Here is a 16,258-nt window from a genome sequence, read left to right on the forward strand (position 1 = left end):
CCTCAATTATCTTTTAAAATACACTCCCAAAAATCTCAAGCAGATTGTTTCAAACACTGGGAATACAAATTCTAGAAAATTTGCCATCGAGGTGTCTAAAATAAATGTCAATGCGTTGGAGGAAGTTGCATTATTTCCTATGTAAGAATTACCTTTTAGCCAAACAAATGAAACCCATTTAAACTCTGAACAAGCCCCTGGCTCCTCGCTCCTGTGGGCGGATCAGCGGGCCGTCCACGGGCTTCTCCTGGCTGGACAGATGGACACACACGTGTGTGTCCGTGGAACTCCTGGGTAGGACCCATGCACACGGCCTGCCACGTTGGCACCCCGCCCTGTCCTCCAGGAGCCACCCCAGGTACTTCCTTTGGGAACACGTGGTTACCTGCCCACAGGCCATGGGCAGCCCCAGTGCCACCTCGTCCTGCCTTCCTGGCACCATGCGATGGCCATAGGTCTGGAGAACTCAGAGGGCCCGCCCTGGCCTAAGAAGGGTAGGAGAAATGATCCAAGCAAAAGGCAAAAGTCTCCATCTATGCGCAGAGGGCCCCAGGCTTCTTGGGGAAGCAGGCAAAAGTATGCGGGATTGAGAGGAGATGGTCTGTGAGGGCTGCCTGTGATCAAGGATATCATGGTCAAAGCCCGGCTCGGCCCCTCCCATGTCCCCACACAGCATACTCTGGAAGTCTCTGGGGCTCAAACAGCTGTGGTGACAACCAAGAGGCCTCATGAAGACTCATCATGGAGCAGGAGGGGGAAGGAGATGGAGTGGGGTGGTCTCAGGGCCTGGACCTGCTTGGTGCACCACTCCTGGTTTCTGCAAACCTTTGTAACAAGGCCAGCGGGTGTCCCTCACCCCGACCTGTATAATGAATCCCCTCCAGGTAGCCCGTCCGCCTGCCCTGACCCCGGGCTCTTGCTCCCAGATCTGGGCACTTGCCTTGGCCATTGCAAGCCAGTCTGTCCTGGGCCAGGGCTGTGACAACGGGGCCTTACTGCCCTGCCCGTTGCTCCAGTTCTTCTGGGGTCCTGCCCTCCCCCAGGCCCTGAACCCACTGCCCTCCCTGGGTGGGGTCTCTGTAGGCTCCGTGGTGTGATGGCTCTGAGCTTGGACTCAAGAACAGGGCTTCTCAACCCCAGCACTGCTGACATTTTGGGGCTGGATAATTCTTTTTTTTTTTTTGGCTGCGCCGCGCGGCACATGGGATCTTAGTTCCCCGACCAGGGATCGACCCCAAGTCCCTGGCACTGGAAGCACGGAGTCTTAGCCACTGGACCACCAGGGAAGTCCCGTGGATAATTCTTTATTGTGGGAGCCGTCTCGTGTATCGAATGATGCTAAGAATATCTCTAGCCTCTATCCAGTAAATTCTACCAGCACGTTCCTCTCCCCATCTCTTGGCATTGTCCTTTGTCCCTGGAGGGTGAAATTGCCCAGGGTTGAGAACCACTGCTCTAGAGTCAGACAGTCTTGGGATGTCAGGCCTGGTGCAGCCTCTGAGTGATCATGACCTTGCACAGGTCACTGTCAGCCTCATTTTCCCTGTCTGCAAGACACAGAGCCCTTCACCTGACTCACAGGCGGATGTGAGGATTAAAGTGAGGTCGTATAAGGACTTCCCTGGCGGTCCAGTGGTTAAGACTCTGCGCTTCCACCGCAGAGGGCACGGGTTCGATCCCTGGTGGGGGAACTGAGATCCTGCATGCCACAAGGCGCGGCCAAAAAATAAAAAGAAGTCATGTATGTGCAGACTTCAGCACAGCGTCTGGCACACAGTAAACACTTAATGAATCGTCTGCTATTACTAGCTTCCGATGCTAAGCCTGCCAGACCCGGGGGGCCTCGGCCGCCGCTGCCCTGCCTTACCTCTGGGTCCTGGTGGTCCTGCTGCCCACCAACCCCCAGCTAGGGGACTAGTGAATACAGGAGCCCTCAGAGCCCTTCACCTGTGGGCTGTCCCAAATGCCAGGGAGGGTACCCGTGAGGGGTTGGCCAGGTGATTATTCATAGTGGCCAATCATGGACGCTCAGGGAGCCAAAGGGGAGCCTGGGTTCTACCCAAACCACTGGAAGCTTCCTTGCGCAGAGAACGGCCATTAGTATCCAGCGTGGGTCTTACATGAGAAGCCCGTGTAGAAACTTGGTTAGGGGAGGGGCTGCAGGAAAGGAGGGGAGGGGGGACATCGAGAAGCCACCACGAGTAGTGAGTCAACTGGAGGGAAATCCAGGAAGAATTCATAAGGCCTCTCGCTGGGCCCAGGGAAGCCGAGGTTTGGGAGCTGCCGATGGAGGCATCTGAAGGAAGAGCAGGGCCTCCTCCCCGCCCCTGTCCCCTACTGCGTGGCCGTCTTGTACGAAGTGCCGCTGCTTCACACGGTGGGCACAGTCACAGCCCTTGGGACTCTTGAGTCTGAGGACCAAATGGGGACTGACGGGGCTCAGGGCGTGGAGAGGATGGGAGACTGAGCAGCTCACGTCAGCTCCTGCCCCGGGATGGCCACAGCTGCGGCCCGAGGAGGGAAGAGTAGAGGGCCAGTGTGCCCCCCGCCAGAGCTCCGGGCTTCGTTATGGGAAAGCGAGGCCAACGCCCCGACGGCTACCTCCTCCGAGGGGCTGTGGGTTGGTGGGGGGGCCATGGCGGCGGTGCAGCAGCCAGCAGCTGCAGCCGTGCCCCAGGGTGACGGTGGGATCGGTGAGTTTCCGGGAGCTGCGCCCAAACCCTGGCGGAGGCGGCGGGCCGCCGGGGCTGAGCAGCGGCGGCAGAGCTGCCCGTGGTCGGCTGTGGGCCGGCCGCCGAGCCAGGGCGCACTGCCTGCCCGCGTGTCTGTGGGAACAGAGGTGCTGGAGGCCTCCCTCCGGCTCCACGCGTTCCCACGTGCGGAAAGCTAGAGCCAGGTGTGGAGCCGGTGTCCCGGCAGCCAAGGGGTCCAAGGGAGTCCGCGGTGGCAGCAAGTCAAATTGTCCCTGGGGGCCCTGGCTCTTCCTGTGGTGGGCGTGACCCGGGGTCACCTCCTGGAGGTTCCTGCCACCTAGAGCGCAGTCTTCTCCCTCATAAGACGTGACTCCAAATTCTGAAGGCAGCTCTCAAAGTCCCTCTGTCATGGGAGAACGGCGTGTCCCCTCCAGCCCCCATCATCCCCAATTCATTTGTTGGAGTCCTAACCCCCAGTACTTCAGAATGCGATCTTATTCGGAGAGTCTTTAAGGAGGTAATCAAGTTAAAATGAGGTGGGTCCCTAGGGTGACCCCAATCCAGTATGACTGGTGTCATAAAACTGGGGAAGTTAGGACAGAGACAGACACACACCAAGGGAAGACAGTGTGAGGAGGCACAGGCAGAAGACGGCCATCGACAAGCCACGGAGGGAGGCCTGGAGCACAGCCTTCCCGCACAGCCCTCACAGGGAGCCAACCCTGCCCACACCTTGATCTCCGGCTTCAGCCTCTGGAATTGTGAGAAAATACATTTCCACTGTTAAAGCCTCCCAGTCTGGCACTTGGTTACAGCAGGTCTAGAAAACTAATCCTCCCCCAGCACTGCTCCTCACTATTCCTTGCTGGTCCATACCCCACCCGGCCCCTCCCTTCACATCCTCTGGTTTGCCTGAAGCCACAGAACACAGGGCACTCAGAACAATGGACTTATATAAACAAGGTCCTACTGTATAGCACAGGGAACTATATTCAATATCCTGTGATAAGTCATAATGGAAAAGAGTATGAAAAAGATGGGAATTCCCTGGCAGTCCAGTGGTTAGGACGCCACACTTTCACTGCTGAGGGCCCGGGTTCAATCCCTGGTCGGGGAACTAAGATCCCACAAGCTGTGTGGTGTGGCCAAAAAAAAAAAAATAATAATATATATATATATATATATATATATGAAAAAGAATGTGTATATATGTGTAACTGAATCACTTTGCTAGACAGCAGAAATTAACACAACATTGTAAATCAACTATACGCCAATAAAACAAACAAAAAAACAATGCTCATGAGCACAACACAGGGCAGAATCTGGGGCCAGAAGACCTGAGTTTGAGTCTTTATTCCACCACCTATTGACAGGAGGACAAAAGTGCCAACCTCTCTGAGCCTCAGTCTCTTCATCTCTAAAATGGGTATAGCATCATCGCACCTCTCTCACTGCGTTATTGTGAGTAGCAAAATAGAAATGAGAGGGCATATGTGAAAATTGTCTTTAAGTCATAGAGGACTGAATGAAGTCCTCACTGTTACTAATGTATTACTCTTTGGTAAGCACCCATCCCACTTTGGACTCGTACTGAACTTCCTGTCAACTAAAAACTTGATTCTTTTACTACTTTGTGCCAAAACATGTCTCTCCATCCCATACTTGTAAAGTTGCCTTTTTGGACTCAAGAATATTCCTCTTGGGGCTTCCCTGGTGGCGCAGTGGTTGAGAATCTGCCTGCCAATGCGGGGGACACGGGTTCGAGCCCTGGTCTGGGAAGATCCCACATGCCACGGAGCAACTGGGCCCATGGGCCACAGCTACTGAGCCTGCGCGTCTGGAGCCTGTGCTCCGCAACAAGAGAAGCCGCGATAGTGAGAGGCCCGCACACCGCGATGAAGAGTGGCCCCCACTTGCCACAACTAGAGAAAGCCCTCGCACAGAAACGAAGACCCAACACAGCCATAAATAAATAAATAAATAAATAAATAAATAAATAAATAAAATTAAAAAAAAAAAAGAATGGCCCCCGCTTGCCCCAACTAGAGAAAGCCCTCGCACAGAGACGAAGACCCAACACAGCCAAAAATTAATTAATTAATTAATTTAAAAAAAAATTTAAGAATATTCCTCTTGTAAGAATTAACCCGTTATTCCAGCTTGAGAGCTTTTGGATCTCAATTCCCTTATCCAATATATTTACCATCCTTTCCAGCTGTGCACCATTCATAAATCCAGTGAGCGTGACCTTCTCTCTTCATCCAAGTCTTTACTGAACGTATTGAAAAAGGCATCAGGACAGAGCCCTCTCTCCAAATGATCTACACCCTTTGGAATTAGTCTTCAATTGGCAGCAATTTTACACAATCACAGTAATATCCAGTGATGTGCTGCAGAGTCATGGTGGTAGTTTAAAATCAGCTACGGTAGGAGTATTTATACCACAGACATTAGCAAATGATGCAAATCATATTTCATCTGCCCCTTTCCACCCTGTCAAGAGCCAGTTGTTAAGTATTTACCAGCACACCACTGCATTCGGGCCACTTGTATGTGTCATACTCAAGACACTGGGAGAGACTTTGTCAAACGCCTCCAAATTAACACATATATCTTTATGGAGCTTAATAGCCTACAAAACAGTTCAATATTCATGATTTAATTTGGTTCTTTCAACATCCCAGAAAGTGAAAGGGCTGGATATTATTAGTATACCCATTTTAAAGATGAGGAACGCAAGGTTAATGACTGACTCAGGGCCAGACAGCCAGCTAGTGTCAAAGGGGCTCAAACTCCCATGTTCTGATCTCAAGGCCAGCGTTCTTTTCTGCTCACCCTCTGACTGCTCTCACGCTGGTTGTCAAAAGTACCCTGAATTCCCTCAGCAGCCACTGCTCTGGGTTCACAACATGGGCAAGTTGAGAGGGAGAATCTCCAAAAGCCTTGGCCCTTCTCATTAGCAGCACATCCCTGAGGACTGATGAGTGATGCTTCTCTACTTCGGAGAGGGTCCTCAAGTGTTTGACAAGACTCTGCATTTTGATTATAATTCATTGACGGCAGGAGGCCACCCAAAGTGACAGCAACTCCTCATGCAGTGTGTCTCAACTGGGGCCCACTGAGAAACACTGATTCAGGGTTCAGGGCCTGAAGGCTAGAAGAGATGACAGGTGACAGGTCACGGGGTAAGGAAAGCTCACGGTGGACGCTGCAAACTGGGAAAGCTGGACAGGTTTCGCTTAGCCCACAGTGCGTCTTAAACACTTTAAAAAATCTTAAAAATGGAAAGATTTCATATAAAAAGACAGATTCCCAGAATCTCTTAAAACGCTGGAAATCTGGCAACACAGATGGAGTTGAGGGGCTGTCTGTTTCTGAAGGGGTACGAGCTCTGCAATCCACCGCGCCCCCATTTCCTATTTTAGGGGTTGGATCTCTCACGCCCCTAGGGACCCAGCAATTAATGGGAAGAAATGGTGTGGGCCTCGTGCACAATGACAACCAGCCTTTGACCTGGGCCTCAGAGCTGGGGTGCACAGAGGATGCTGGCCCGTGGAGAGGCCTGGCTGCTTTGCCCTTTGAGGGCCGAGGTTTGGGTCATGGCACCTCAGAAGACACGGTGGACAGACCCCAGCTGGGACTCTTCCCCAACCACTGGGAAGCTTCTTAACCTCTCTGCACCTTAGTTTCTCATCTTAAAAGTGGTGACAATAATAACATTTACCTCACAGTGTTGCGGTGAGGACAGATCAGTTAAAGCATGTAAAAGTCTTAAAACCGCAATAAGCCCTCGGTCAACACCGGCTGCTGCTATTCTGACCCCAGCCTGCTTCCCTTCCCTTCTCCTTCCTGAAGTCGTTGCTGTGGAGTCCTGGGTGCTGCGGAGGAAGTGAGGGCTGCTGGGGGGCAGTCTTGACAGATGGGGTGTCGACCACCCAGCGGGCATATTTTCGACAGGGTTTCTAAGACTGGATTTTCTCCTGAAGGCAGAGGTCTGGGTAAAATGGGGGAAGGGGTGGTAAAGTCGGGGCTCAGAGCGGAAACTGAGGCAAGAGAAAGCAAAAGCACGATGATGCTTCCCGCTGCTGGCGGAGGGGTGGAGTGGGATTTACAGACAGAGCTGGAGCTCAGCTTCCCCTCCCTCTACGCAGGCCCCGCCCCCACCAGCAGGACCCTCCCCCACTCCTGCAGCACCTCCCCCAAGCCCACCCACCTGGGCCCCTGCTGTTGATTCAGCTGCTGGGACTGCAAGGAATCTGTTCACTGCCCTGGAGAGACCGAGGACCACAGGGCTCTCTCCTGGGCTCTACTGGCTCACTTTTTTTTTTTTTTTTTTTCTCTCCAACTAAAAACGTCATTAAAGGCCAAGAAGGCAGGCCTCGCAAACACACCGATTGCATCAGGCTGGATAGCGAGCTGCTGTCTGGAAAGATGGCGAACGCTCACAGGGTAACTCTGCATCTGAGCTCTCAGAACCGGGATCAGAGACAACCTTCTCGCTGGTGGGCGGAAAGCCCGGGGCTTCTCGCTGACTCTAGCCTTTACGAGGCAACGGTGTCAGTGAGGACAGCGGGCTGGGCTGCAAACCAGGGAGACACCGGTCGGTCACCAGAGCCAGTGCTCTGGGGTCTACAGCTGACACCTGGAGCCGGGACAGCGCCCAGCTTCGCATCTTAACCCAGCGGTGATGAGGGGCGCTCCCCGCAACCATGGCGTGCGGGCCTCGTGCAGAGTGCTTGGTACTCAGCTTCCCCCGGCGTCTTTACAGGCAGGGGATTAAGTCCTGCCCTGCAAGGAGACACTGAGACCCAGGGAGCTAAGTGTCTGCCCAAGTCTGCCTAGCAGGTAAAGGGCACAGCTCAGCCTCTAAGGAGGCCTGGGGGCTCTGAAGCCTGTCTAGACAGCCCCGCCCCCGTCCAGCTCTCCCAGTGGGCGCCAAGGTCTGAGCAGCCGGCACAGGCCCCCAGGTAAGGCACATCTGAAGATGCCAGAGCTGGATGTTCCCGAGAGCAGACGCAGGGCGTGTGGGAGACCTGCCTCCAAATGTCCGGAGGCGGGCAAATGTCGCGGAAGCAGAAAGGGGTTCATTCTCTGTAACTCCAAGGGCAAGACCGAGGTCACAGGAAGGAAGAACCTCCCTCACCACAAGAACAACTGAAGAGGGGATGGACTTCCCTGATCATGGTGAACAGGTCCTATCGGAGAGGGACTGACGGGGCGTGGGCCAAGAGCACCTGCACAGAGCAGCTCAGGTGTCAGCAGGTCAAGGCGAGCACGCAAGAATGGCCCACCCTTGGGTCGTCTGGGACTAGAGAGGGCGGGGCCATCGGTACAGAGGGATCTCAGGCTCCTTTTAGCATCAGCTGTCAAGGCCACCTCCTCTCCCCCACTGCCTCATTCATCCGCTCATTCATTCAAGAAACAGGGAGTTCCCTGGCGGTCCAGTGGTGAGGACTCCGCGCTTTCACTGCCGTGGCCCGGGTTCAACCCCTGGCTGAACCAAGGTTCCCCAAGCCGCACGGCCAAAAAAATACATATATATTTTTTTCAGCACTGTGTTGAACAAGACAAATGCAGTCTGTGCCTTTAAGAAGCACGTCCATGAAATATTGAAATTTTTGGTACATGCTACAAGACAAAAGAAGGTGGAACTTTACACCTTGGAGTGGGAGAAAGTGTCCCTGGAAGAAGTGGTATTTAAGTCAAGACTTGAATGATGCACGTACTTAGGCAGGTGAAGGGAGCTGGAAGGGTATTGCAGGCAAAGGGAACAGCATATGTGAAGCCCTCAAGGAAATGGAAGACGCAACGGATCAGGCCTGTGTTACAAGAAGCCCATTTGGCTAGTCTGATGGGTTGGGGCTGGGGGGAGGGGGCCAGACCCTGTGCGGGGCACCAGTTGTCATCCAGGCGGAAGACAACAGCAGCATGCACTAGCGTGGTGACGTGGGGAATAAGAAGTGGATGGAAGTGAGATGTGTCTAGGAAATAAAATCAAATAAAACGATTGTCCCGATGGAGAGAGGAGGAAGGGGTAGGGTCAAAGGTCACTCCCAAGTCAGAACTTGAGCTTTGATGTCACTGTCCAGCAACGTGGATGGCCCCACCCCCACTGCAAAGGGGACCCTGCTCTCTTGTCATCATGTGTTCACAAGGAGGCTTCTAATCTATTCTTCAGGAGTCAAGACTCTGGAATAATCCTCTGCCACCTCGCCCCACCTCTCTTCCCTTTGGGAGGGGCTGTCTAATGAGGTGGTGAGGGTCTGACACCTTCTGGACAAGTTCCTCTCCTGGGTCAGGGGGGAGGTGAAGTCACGGCTGTCCCCCGTGGCCTGCCTTCCCCTTTAGGGGGGGTCTGCTGACAGGAGGCTGCCTATCTCCTCCTGTTAACCTGCGCCAGGTAAGCAAACCCAAGGTTAGGGTGTCAGGTCCACCTTCTACATCTGGGCTTCAGGTTCAGGCTTCTTTCTTCAGTCCAGCTTTCCCTGCCATGAAGTTGATAAATGCCTGCCATCTGTGTCTCGTTCTCAGTGGGTTCAGGACCTGGGGGTAAGGGGTGTGACTGGTCCCTCCCTGTACCCAAGCTCACCTGTTGGGCACACGTGCTGATCAAGGTCTTTATTTTCCTATGAGGAGAGTCCCCTTAGCCCAAGAATGTATTGATAACTCTGTACTTGATTCCCAATTTTAAATAAACTTGCCTGCTGCCTGATATTCATTGGAAACTTTGTTGTAAATATTAACAGGCAATGCATTCTTCTAGCTGTTCTAAATTTTATCTTTGGATCGAGCACGGTCAGCAGTATTTGCACAGCCGTGTGATGTTCTGTCAGCCCTGGGCTTAGCCCGAGGAAACTGCTGTGGAATTGTTGAGGATATTGCTTAACTTGTCACACAGAATCCCCCGCATGTCATCACACAGGAGACACTTCTTGGGGTCTCAGGGCCAGAAATCACAGTCTTTTGGGGCAAATGGTTTGACTTTTGTCCTACAGGCAGTGTAACCCCTCATGTGTCCCCGCTGTGAGAGGGGGCTCCAGGCCTCATGGTTTGCGTGTGGTCCGCTAACCTCCTCCTTGGCTACAACATCCTTTCCCTACCCTGCGTTCCTCCGTCCTGACTTCCTCACTATGTGTGTCTTTGCAAACTACCTCAAGCTCCTTTGGAATGAGGCGAGTACATCTTCCTGCATCTTTTCTCCCCCGCCCCCCTCACAGCATACTGTTCCTCACTCCAAGCCCCAGAATGTTCTTCAGTCTGGAAAGAAGGTTGACATGGGAGATGATCCAAGTTTGTAAATTCCAGTAAAGGCATGAGTGGCCACATGCTCATGAGACAGTTTCTCAAATTTCCTGGAAGTGAGTTTGGGGCACAGAGAAATGGGTTTCACAGCTTAGGAAGCAAATCAAGAGGTGGGCCAGGCTGAGGTGTGCTACGGGGGCCCAAATACGCCCCCGTAGGGTCCCTACGAGTTACCGAGGGTCTGCATATCCCAAAGAGCCACAGCCCCACCCCCAAAGTCTCCCTCAGCTGAATGCCCCCCAGAAGCAGGCTGGACCCTCTGGAGCAGTGATTCAAGAGGGCTCAGAATCCAGCCAAAGAGGAGAGCCATTTGCTCGTCCTGCATGTCTGCGGCTCTGCGTCCTCCGGTGACACCTCCCCCTGGTGCCACCTCAGCTCATCACCTCTGCCACTTAACGCTCACTAACAACGAGCTCTCGCTCGCAATCACACCGCAGGCACTTGGGGCGAAGACAGCCTCCAGCTGCTGCACGCCTGGCCCGTGCCGCCCGCCCGTGCTGTCTAGACGCTAGCGCGGGGCCTGTCAGCATCCAAATGACAGCACGTGCCCAAGCCACCGGGCGTCAAAGTCGGCTCCCCGCCTGCGACTGCATGCACGGAATGAAGGCCAATTTTACGTCAACGTGACTCCAAAATAAAATGCCAGAAACTTCCCCCAGCACCTCGCCCCTCACCACCTTCATCACATGGGGAGGTCGGGGCTCCCGACTCCCCAGGAATCCTAGACTGAACCTCGTGATTGGGGCCACTCGGGGACCAGGTGTCACTACGATGTACTCACTGCTCCCAGAGCCTCCCAAGCCCCCCGGCCTTCTCAAGCCTCCCCCCCCCCACCCATCCCTTCAGGTAGATCACCCCCTTGGGCAAGGACGGAAACAGCCCAGGGCGCCCACCTACTGCTGCTGGGGAGTCCCAGAGGACCTACCTCGGTGCGCCCCAAATCAGCCGCAATTTACAAGGATTCACTACGTAAGGGCCTGGCTCTGCTGTACCTCCCAGGGGCCTGAGCTGCCTCCCATCAGCCAGCCCCCCCATTCGACCTGGCCTCCACCTTCAGACACCCCAGAACTTTAGAGCTGCCCGGGAAGAATGTATCTAGTATACTAGCTCACACCTTTTCTCTAGGAGTCTGCATTTAAAAACCAACCCCACAGGCTAAGGAACACTTTTGCACTTAGGCTAGGGCAGTGGTTAGGTTGTGGGCCCGTGGGTCGGCCCTTTGTCTGGGGGCCTTGATGAACTGCACGGGTTTCCGTGGTGACCAGCACCCGGTGCCGGTCTCTCCGCATCCAGGGCTGCTCCAGCTCTGGGCCAGCCAGGCTCCCCTTGCAGCCAGTGCCCTGCACCGTTCCGCCCTGGGCCCACCGACCAGAGGGGTGCGGGGTAGAGAGGGGGCGGCGCTGCCCTGGCCTTCAGAGCGGCCCAGGCAGGAAAGCAAGTTCCTCTGCCCCTTCTCAGGGAGGAGAAGCTGAGAAAAGCACTCTCATTCGGCCCACCCCCTGCCCCCCGAGTCACCAGCCTACCCCACCTTCCTGTTCTCTGAAAGCCAACTTCAAATTGCCCCTACGAAGGGCTTTCCTGACGTCTCCCTTGTCAGAGCCCGGAGGCCTGAGTCATCCACTCTGGCACTTCCTGTGGGATGGCCAAGTCTGCTCCCCATCCTGGACTGCCAGCCTGAGGGCGGGGACTGGGTCCCTCACACCTCCAGGGCCCTGAGAGCATCCCATCTGTTGCCAGGTGACTCCCACCGGTGAGGTGGCCGAAGTGACGGGTGGGGCTGGACCGGCAGAGCTCAGACCAGGCTGCAGGCTTCAGACCCACAGCTCCAACCCCTCCCTCCCCACAGATGGATGGGGCTCTGGGGCAGGCGGCCTCTCCACGTGGGGCCTCAGCACTTCCTTCGGGACCAGGGGCACCCAACGTGGGACCAGCTAGGCTGTCCTCCTCTCACACTGCCGGGAGGAGGCTCAGGAGGGTCCAACTGACGTGCAATGGGCCTGAGCGTGCCTCTGAGCCAGTGCAGGGCTGGCTGCCCCAGAGGCCCTGAAACAGGACGCCACCACCCTTCCTGACCCAAACAAAGCCCTGCCTGCAGCCTGGAAGGCTTTCAGGTGTTCGCCATACGTGTTTGGGGGTAGGTTTCTAGAGCCCAAGTTGTGCCAGGGCTCAGCAGGTCCCTGTTCCTCCCGACTGGCAGAAAGCATGTGTGCACACGTGTGTGGGGGGTGTTGGGCACATGGGTGCACTCACACACATGTGAGGGCAAGGAGGTGTGTCTGGGGGTCTGGGGGTGGGGAGGAAGTGGAACAAGCCAGAGCACTAGACCATTTTCACATGAACCAAAACCTTGGCTTCAGGCTCACTCGTCCCTGTCTGCAATGGCTCTGAGAGGCAGGGCCCAGGGACGGCGGGAGGTAAGGGGACACTGAGCAAGAGGGAGGGCAACGGTGGCGGTAGCTGGCAGCAGGGTCTGGGAAGAGGCTGCAGCTGTCACAGGGGATGAGAAGAGGCACTGCCACAGGTCCAGATGGGGGCAGAAGTGCCAAGAGGGGGCCGTGGAGTGTGACCAGAGGCTGAGAGCCACCAGCTCTCAGTGGAGCCCCAGGGCTCCTGCTACTGGGCTGGTGGGGGAAACAGCGCCTACCTGTACCACGGCGGGTGGGTGCTGAAGGCCTGGAGTCATAGGTGGCTGGGTCCTGCAGTGGGGGAGTCATCCAGTGCCCCCTCGGTGCCTGGGCCCAGAGCCTACCGTGCCTGCAGCACCAAGGGCCATTCTGAGGAGGATCTGAAAGGAGAGGGCAGTGGGAGGGGCGGGCCAGACCCCAAGCCCCAGAGGCAGACTCACAATGGGCCTGAGGATGCTGAGGGGCCCGCTGCGTGGACCCACTCCCTGGCACGGTCTGAGGAAGGCAGGAGGTGTGCAGGAAGGGACGAGGGGACAGGCGAGGGCCAGCCCGGCTGGGTGGCACGAGGAGGAGTGTGGGGTGGGAGCACTGTGAGTGCAGGAAGCCGTCAGAGGCGGGTCCTGCAGGACAGAGTTAGATGGACGAGAGCAGAGGATCCAGGCAGAGCCCAGGCCCTGGCAGGGCAGGCAAATTTGGGGGACTTGGCAATAGGCGGAGGAGGAGCATCAGCCAGGTTGGGACCTGGATGACTTCTGGAGCTCAGGGACATCCCAAGGGAATCTAGGTGGCCGGCAGGTAGAGCTGACCTGCTCTGTACTCTGCTCAGCTCACATGGAATCCTCCCTGTGTGCACAGCCTGGTTTCACCCCCATGCAAGAGCAGGACGGCTGTGGGCTGGGGTCAGAGCCCACCTTGCGAGCTGGAGTCCCTGGGCAGATGGTGGGGAGTCGGGGATGGGGGGGCAGCGCAGTACCTACAGGGGGCGGGGCTTGAGAGCAGTTCAGGGTCACGTGTAGGTGGTGTTGGCCAGAGGGCGACTCTGAGACGGTGAGGAGGAAGGGGAGGCAAGGAGAGGAGGAAGATGCCAGCAGGGGAGATGTTACCAGCCCAGGGCTGGGAGGAGGTGCCCTGCAGGAAGGTGGGAGACAGAGGGACAATCTGAAGGGAGCGAGGTGTCCAGGCAAGAGGATGCCAAGTGGAGACAGGGCAGGTGCCAGGCGGTGGGGAGGAGGGGAGGGGAAGGAGGAGAGGTGCCAGAAAGGGGGGAGGAGAGGAGGTGCCAGGCAGGGGGGAGGTGCCAGACACAAGGGAGGAAGGGAGGTGCCAGGCAGGGGAGAGGAGGGGAAGTGCCAGGCAGGGGGGAGGAGGGGAGGTGCCAGGCAGGGGAGAGAAGGGGAGGTGCCAGTCAGCAGCAGGATGGGAAAGCGCCAGGCGGGGAGGAGCAGGTACAAGGCAGCTGGGGAGGAGGGAAGGTACCAGGCAGGAGGGTGCCAGGCAAAGGGAAAGAGGGGAAATGCAGGGGAGGGAGAAGGGGAAGGTACCAGGTAGGGGAAGGAGGGAAAGATGGCAGGCAGGGGTGAGGAAGGGGGAGAATCAGAGAGGAGGCGGGATGGGAGTTTGCCAGTCATGGAAGAGGTGCAAGAAAGGGAGTGGGGGGAGGTGCCAGGCAGGGGGAGGGAGAGAGTCAGTAGTGGGGGGGGGAGAGATCAGGAAAGGAGGAGGGGAGGAAGAAGCCAGGCAGGGAGAAGGGGGTGCCAGGTAAGGGGAAGGTGCCAGGTAAGAGGAAGGTGCCAGGAAGGGAAAAGAAGGGAGGTGCCAGGCAAGGGGAGGAGGGGGTAGATGCCAGACGGGGTGGGGGGAGGGATGCCAGGCAGACGGGAGGAGAGGAGATACCAGGCAGGGGGGAGGAGGGATGCCAGGCAAGGGAAGGAGGGGTGATGCCAACAGAAGCAAGACGGGTACTGCCAAGCAGGGAAGGCCGGGGTGCCGGCGCAGCGCGGCGGCGCGGCGTCTCCTCCAACGGCCTGGGACCGCGCGGCGCGGGTCGCTCACCTGCTCCCCCGGGACCCTGGCCCGGCGCGCGGCTGCTCGCTCCCAGCTCGGCGCTCGGCTCGGCCCCGGCGCCTGCGCCGCTGCAGCCCTGAGCGGGGGAGGCGCAGGGAGCGTCTGCAAAGAGCGAGGAGCTTAATAATGAGTTAGGGATCAGAGCAGGCAGCGTCGCCCCATCCATCCGAATATGTGATCGCCAGGCTAGGAGCACCGCGGCGCGCCCTTGCCGGGCCCATTGTGATCTGCAGTCTGTGCGCAGCTGTGCCTTCGGTCTGTAGATGCACCTACGCGCCCGTGGATTCACACAGACCGTCAGAGCGTCTGATGTGACCGCAGGCGTTACTTACTCTAGGACCAGACACACACACACACACACACACACACACACACACACACACACACGCTGTGGGGTGGGGAGGGGGCTTTGGTTCCACTCCAGGTTCAGGGACAGGCTCTGACCCATGCCCCCCACCCCATTATGCACTTGACACTCATGGTCTAATCTGGGTTCCTCCCAGCTTTACTCCTGTCTCTGCAGGGACTCTGGCGGCCAAGAGAAGCCCTTTCTGGACGTCCAGCTAGATAGGCCGCTCTGGTCACCCCACGGGCTCGCTGTCTCTGTGAATCTGAGTACTCTGATTACCTCATATGAATGAAATCATACAGTATTTGCCCTTATGTGACTGGCTGATTTCACTTAGTATAAAGTCCTCAAGGTTCATCCATGCTGTAGCATGTGTCAGAATTCCTTTCCTTCTAAGGCTGAATACGATTCTGTTGTCTGCAACAGAGAAAGACAAACATCATATGATAATCACTTATATGTGGAATCTAGAAAAATGATACAAATGAACTTATTTACAAAACAGAAATAGACTCACAGACATAGGAAACAAACATGGTTACCAAAGGGGAGGGGGGGGGAGGGATAAATTAGGAGTTTGGGATTAACACATACACACAACTATATACAAAATTCAATCATTTGTGAGTGAGACCTGGGGCTGTTCACTGTACTACTGCTTGAATAGCAAGAATTTGGAAACGTCTGAAGGCTCATCAACAGGTGACATAGTAAACAAATCACGTGACCAGTGTAAACAGGTGACAAGATAAATACACCACTCAATGAATCTATCAAAGAGTAGGGCAGGAATTCCCTGGCGGTCCAGTGGTTAGGATTCTGTGCTTTCATTGCTGAAGGGCCCGGGTTCGATCTCTGGTGGGGGAACTAAGATCCTACAGGCTGTGCAGTGTGGACAAAAATGAAAGACAAAACAAAACAAAGCAAAAAAAAAAAAAAACCAGTAGGGAAACCCTCTACGTACTGATAGAGAAGGATAGAGAAGAATCTCAAAGATGAGACAAGAGAATAAAAGGAAAATGTGCAGAACAGTGTGTAAAGCGTGCTGGTGTGTGTGTGTGTGTAAGTGCACGAACACACACACACAGGCTTCTGGACAGATACAGGAGAAACTGGTCACAGCAGCTGCCTCTGGTGAGGGGCTGGAGGACAGGGGTGGAGGGACATTTACTTTCCACTGTGTTTTCTTTTGTAGCTTTTGAATTTAGAATATTTTACCCATTCAAAAAATATGTAAAAGTTAACAAAAATCATTTATATCATCTTTTAGACTTTCAATATTTTCTGAGCACCCACTATGTAAAATCAGACCACAAACCCATGAACCCATACAAGACCCTTTGTCTGTTCATCTCCCTCAGGCTTTCTGCGCTTCTTCCTGGAGCTGGTATTACTGTGGGCCCGGCTCTGTACTAGGCTCTGTGGGGCAGGGATATGAGACG

General features: G+C 55.4%; 1 protein-coding gene across 2 annotated transcripts in view; it reads right to left on the reverse strand.

Moving 5' to 3' along the window:
* Positions 1–14,574, reverse strand: part of SMARCD3 (SWI/SNF related BAF chromatin remodeling complex subunit D3) — a 33,187-nt gene extending 18,613 nt beyond the window's left edge. For both annotated transcript variants that reach the window (XM_082398978.1, XM_082398976.1), the window contains exons 1-2: positions 14,456–14,574; positions 12,643–12,783 (exon numbers count right to left, since the gene is read on the reverse strand). In XM_082398978.1, coding sequence (XP_082255104.1) covers positions 12,643–12,681 — 39 coding nt within the window. In that variant the 5' untranslated portion in view covers positions 12,682–12,783; positions 14,456–14,574. The remainder of the gene's footprint in view (positions 1–12,642; positions 12,784–14,455) is intronic.
* Positions 14,575–16,258: the final 1,684 nt, after the last annotated feature.

Source organism: Balaenoptera borealis (assembly GCF_965194805.1).
Source record: "Balaenoptera borealis genome assembly, chromosome: 7".
Classification (NCBI taxonomy): domain Eukaryota; kingdom Metazoa; phylum Chordata; class Mammalia; order Artiodactyla; family Balaenopteridae; genus Balaenoptera; species Balaenoptera borealis.